The sequence below is a fragment of the Acomys russatus genome, chromosome 5 (assembly GCF_903995435.1).
Source record: "Acomys russatus chromosome 5, mAcoRus1.1, whole genome shotgun sequence".
Lineage (NCBI taxonomy): Eukaryota > Metazoa > Chordata > Mammalia > Rodentia > Muridae > Acomys > Acomys russatus.
In genome coordinates this window covers 21,063,825-21,069,235 of record NC_067141.1, presented here as the reverse complement: position 1 = coordinate 21,069,235, position 5,411 = coordinate 21,063,825, and the positions used below count along the sequence as shown (strand labels likewise).

Here is a 5,411-nt window from a genome sequence, read left to right as displayed (position 1 = left end):
CTTTTGTTTTTTTTCTATTTTTTATTTTATTTTATTAATTTATTCATATTACATCTAAATTGTTATCCCATCGCTTGTATCCTCCCATTCCTCCCTCCCTCCCACTTTCCCCCTACTCCCCTCCCCTATGACTATGACTGAGGGGGACCTCCTCCCCCCTGTGTATGGTCATAGGGTATCAAGTCTCTTCTTTGTAGCCTGCTATTCTTCCTCTGAGTGCCCCCGGGCCTCCCCATCTAGAGGACATGGTCAAATATGGGGTACCAGAGTTCATGTGAAAGTCAGTCCAAGTGGCCAACTCTTGTCTGTATGAAAAGTCAGGTCCTAGATGTATGCACAGTTTGCTCAGAGACTTGGCAGACACACAATGTCAACCTACATTCAAAAGCTGTTTCCATAGGGTGTGTCCCTAGCTTGCTCTTTCATTCACCTCATGAGTCAAGAGAATAGAAACTGAGGAGAATGTCAGAATTCCTTTTTGCTATGCAGATGAAAAACCACATGGTCATAGGGACCACACTTTGGATCTGTCCCTGGAGTCTGTCATTCGCAGAAAGACCTGCCTGCTATTCCCCATACTCTGAGGCAGCTGCAGATAGCAAAGCAAACCCTTCACACTGCCTCATAAACTGCACAGCTGCACTTTGGATTGCTTTCTCCCAGCATGCCCACTGTTGCCACCACAATAGAAGGAACCTGTCAGCTGGTGGGAGTGTTTCCAGGACAGGATTTACTGAAGGGGGAACTTCCTCAGCATGTGAGCAGCAGCACCCCAGGGAACGGGGAGTAGAATGCATGAACTAAAAGAAAAAGGAGACAGGCAGTTGAGCACAGGTGTTCCTCTAATGTGTGTTCTGGCTTGCCGCTATGATAGGAAGCTTCTCCACCATGTATGCCCACTGCCATGAGGCCCTCCCTCACACTAGACCAAAACAAAGAGCCAAGTGCTCACAGACCGAGTGCTCTGAAGCCATGAGACAGAATAAAAGTTTTGAAGAGGTATTTTGGTCATAAAGATGAACAGTTGATTAATACAACATATGTGATATTAATAATAAATCCTGGTGTGGAACAGCATTTAGGAAGAATAAGGCAGTAAGTCGACGAGGAATGCATTTAGTCTGAAAGGGATACAGCGTCTTTTCAGCAGCAGTTGCTGCAGATGCTGAGCTGTCTTCCCACCAGTGTCTTAGCAGCAGCCTGCCACAGATGCACTTCCTCTTCCTTTGCTCCTCCTCCTCTTTGCTAGTCTTGGAGGGCTTAAGGATTTTAGCTAGGAGTGTTTGGTCAATACAAAATGAATTCAATTCTTTTTATTTTTGGTTTGTTTTGTTTTTGATTATTTGATCCCATTGTGATCCCCGAGATTGTGAACTATAAAAACCTGTCTTCGATATTATTGTGATCCCTGAGATGATGAACTGTAAAAACTTGTCTTTTGTTTGGTGCAGTTGAGCCCTAGCTCAACTTTAATCCAAGTGCTTTCTGTACACAGGATTTAATAAAGTTAACCCTAGGTCAAGTGACAGAGCAGGAAGCCAGCTGACAGGCATTAAACAGTAGGAGGGACTTTGAGTAGCAGGGTATTTAAGACAGCGTGCAGAAGTAGAAGGGGTTCTTGGACTTTTAGCTCTTCAGCTCCTTGGCTTTTAGCCCTTTATCTTTTGAGCTCCTCAGCTCCTTGGCCTTTGGCTTTTTGGGTTTTGAGCTAGCAAGCCTGTGGCCTTGGGTTTTTTGGCCTTTTCCTCCTGGCCTGTCAGCTGAGCTAGTGAGCCTTTGGGGCCTTTTCCACTGGGACATGAGCTGAGTAGGAAGGTGAGCTGGGTGCTTTCTCTGCCTCTCTGAGCTATCAGGTTTTCACCCCAGCATCTGGTTACTGAGTTTTTTTTTTGGTAAAATAGAACATCTGAGATTTTCTTTTAAAACAACAGGATTTTTTTTGTGTTTTTTCATTTTATTTGAAACAGGGACACTGGGTGGGTGGGAAAGTAGGTAGGTAGAATCTAGGAGCTATGAGAGGGGAAATAATGTGATTAAAGTACATTATATGAAAGAAAAGTTTTAACACTAACATTTCATCTATGATATATGTTGATTTTCATTTATAGTACAGAAGAAAAGTTCTACTTTGCCCTTTGTGTGCAGTCATTCGTTTACTTCCCCCAAAACTTTTTGTTGGAATTAATCTTTCCCATGGATATGATTGTCATCATTTTCGTAAATACTGGGGACTCACATATGTAAGTTCACATTTTGAAACTTCAACTTTATTTCTGCTCTGTAGCTTGTCTCTTTCTCCATGCCCTCTTTGACTCCCACAGCTCAAAAGGAAGCTTAGAAATGGAGAACCTGAGCTCTCAATTTTGCTCTTCCCAAGACCCTGTAGCCATGCGGGCCCCTCAAGTTTCCTTATTAAGTTTAGATTCATTATCTATAGTTCTGAAACAAAGCCCTGTGATGCTTACAGGACAGCCGTGCATGAAAGGGCTTTATTTTGTGAGAGTCACCATCGTCACTCACTGAAAATCTTTCTGTCCAGGAACATAGAATCTCCATTTAGGGTCTTTAATTACTTTTGAAATGGCTTGTATTTATCAGGAAATAAAGGTTGAGTGTTTTGTCTACATTGCCTCTAAGAATTTTGTTGTTTTTGATGTTAAAGTAAGCAGAATTGTCCAGTCCTTGCATCAGGAAAGGCTTTCTGAAGCAGCAGTAGCCACAACCCCACTCCATGAGGCTGCTCTCAGGAAAGCAGGTAGAGGAACATCTCAGGCTGGAGAACAGCCTGCATATCCACTTAATGTGAGAAAGAGGGCAAGAGCCTACCCAGGGCCAGCTTGACATCCTTGTTCCTCAGTGTGTAGATGAGGGGGTTCAGGGTTGGGCTGAGGACCGAGTAGAGCACCGAAGTCACTTTGCTTCTTTCTGGGCTGTAACTAGAAACAGGACTGATATAGGCACAGAACACAGATGAGCAGTACACAGAGACCACGATGAGGTGGGATGAGCAGGTAGAAAAGGCCTTCCTCTTGCCCTCAGCAGAGCGCATGCGCAGGATGCTGGCGATGATGTAGCCATAGGATAGCAAGGTGAGTGCGAAGTTGATGCCTCCATAAAAGGCATCTGCCACAAGAGTCATAATGCTATTTATATATGTGGGGCTACAGGAGAGCAGGAGGAGAGGGGGGGATCTCACAGAAGAAGTGGGTGATGACCTTGGGACCACAGAATGACAGTCGTGTCATTAGGCCAGTGTTGATAGATGAATTCAGTGCACAGATGGACCACACACCCATGGCCAGGGCCCCACACAGCCGTGGGCTCATCCTAGAGCTGTAGTGCAGGGGACAGCAGATGGCCACATAGCGGTCATAGGCCATGACTGTGAGCAGCAGCAGCTCAGAGGATGCAGACCAGACAAGGAAGAAGAGCTGGGCCATGCATCCCTTGAAGGAGATGGTGTTTTCCTCAGAGACTAGGCCAACCAGGGCCTTCGGCAGCACAGAGGAGGTGCATACAATGTCCATGGTGGCCAGATTACAGAGGAAAAAGTACATGGGACTGTGGAGCCCAGTGCTGGCGGTGACCAAAGCGATGATCACAGTGTTGCCTGTTAGAGCCATTGTGTAGAGCGACAGGAAACAACCTATCAGGAACAGTCTTAAGCTAGGATGCTCTGAGAAGCCTTCCAGCACAAACTCTGTCACAATTGTCTGGTTGGGACTGGCCATCCTTGTGAGGAGTATTCAGTTCACAGAGATGTCTGTTGTCTTCTGAGAGACTACTAGTTTACCACTCCAAACTCTCTGCTGTCAGAAAAGAAAGGAGTGAATGTATTTCTTTCATGAAAACCTATTGCCTTTTATTGTCTGTAGCACACCACTGGAAAAGCCAATATATTTCCTTTACTTTTTTTCCCACCTAGAAACTCTCACCCTGTAGATTTGGCTCATGAGGGACACCTGCTCCTTCCTCGTCTTGGATATGTGGAATGACGGGAACATCCCTCTCTGAGGATCTGCCTGTGCTTTCCTTCTCTGTCACTACTAAGCACTGTGCTCTGGGGACAGTGCTTGGTGACACAGTTGTACCTCTTACCTCCAGAGCAGGTATTTGTCACATGGTGACAATTTTAGATGGCACATACCGAGAATACTCCTTCGCAGCTGGCCTCCTAGATTCTCAGGAACTTGATTTTTTCCTGCTATCTGGAGTGGCTGCTCCACTACCCATTTCAACCTGATAGTGGCATCCCCGCTACCAAGTATCCATGTATCTTCCTGAATTTTACTTATTGTAATCTGTGACTTCTCCTGTATTTGGAACTGTCCTGATGCTAACCTACTTCAAACCTATCACCCCCGAGAAGAACATTTCTCAAAACCCAGGCCTATAACCCCAAAGTAATTTAAAAATTTTTTTCCCAAAGTAATTTTCAAGCTTTTCTGTCTCAATGAACCACAGTTAACACTAAAGTCAATAGACCCACAGATGAAGTCATTGCCACCGTCTACAGATGTTTCTGTGTAGCTTCAGTGCCCTTATACAGAAGTTCATCCTTAGCTACTCAGTGCTTCAAGTTGCTTTGTCTATGGAGCACAGCTCCGTCCCCTGACTCACTGTCTTACCTGTACCCTCTGTCCTGATAGGGTCTCAGAGATGCTGCTCCATGATCCGGGAACAGCGTTCTGCACCCTCTTTACCTCTCTAGTCCAGCTGGTCCTCAAAGTGTGCAACTACAGCTTTCCTAACTTACGCTCTCAATGTCTGTTTCATAATTTCTGACTTCTTGCCATTCCCAGTTTCCTTCTCTATCACCCAAGGAGTACAGACCACGTGCCTGAAGATAACTGGCCCTCTGCCCCTGCTTATAACTCACAATGTCTCTTCCCAGTCACTGAGCAAGTCATACTTTGTAGCTTGATACAGAAGACTCACTAACATTCTTCTATATGTTCCTGCATGAGTTCCTATGTGAACTCACCCTACCACATATATAAGCCTGTTTTTGGAAATTATTTGCAGTGCTCCTTATCTGGAAATATTTTTTGCTTTGTAGCAGTCTTTCAGTGAAATGTCTCGTTTACTGAGTCCAGTGGCGTTCCCCACTTCCCCACTTGGCTCTGTAATACTTTATTATCTTGGCTCACATTTTATCTCACATACAGTTTTCATAGTATGGCTCACAATCTATTTTATCCCTAACTTAGTCATAAATTGTTGAGTTTTATACATTATGTCTGCCTCCATTTCAAACTTGAGATACTGAAGTATTATTTACCCTTTGGAGCCACCCAGACAGTGTTATGTCTGACAAAGGCACCCCCTGTCACCCAGAGACAGTGCAATATTTAGTCTTGCAAGAGGTTCTGCAGAAACAGAATCACAACAGCAAATCTTTCTAATGTTCC

At 44.7% G+C, this 5,411-nt stretch overlaps 1 protein-coding gene across 1 annotated transcript; it reads right to left on the bottom strand.

The window, feature by feature from the left end:
• Window positions 1-2,797: 2,797 nt before the first annotated feature.
• On the bottom strand, window positions 2,798-3,749 carry LOC127189060 (olfactory receptor 13A1-like). The gene is given in 2 exon segments (XM_051145574.1): window positions 2,798-3,187; window positions 3,189-3,749. Coding segments are annotated over 2 exon segments (933 nt in total). The 5' UTR covers window positions 3,732-3,749.
• Window positions 3,750-5,411: the final 1,662 nt, after the last annotated feature.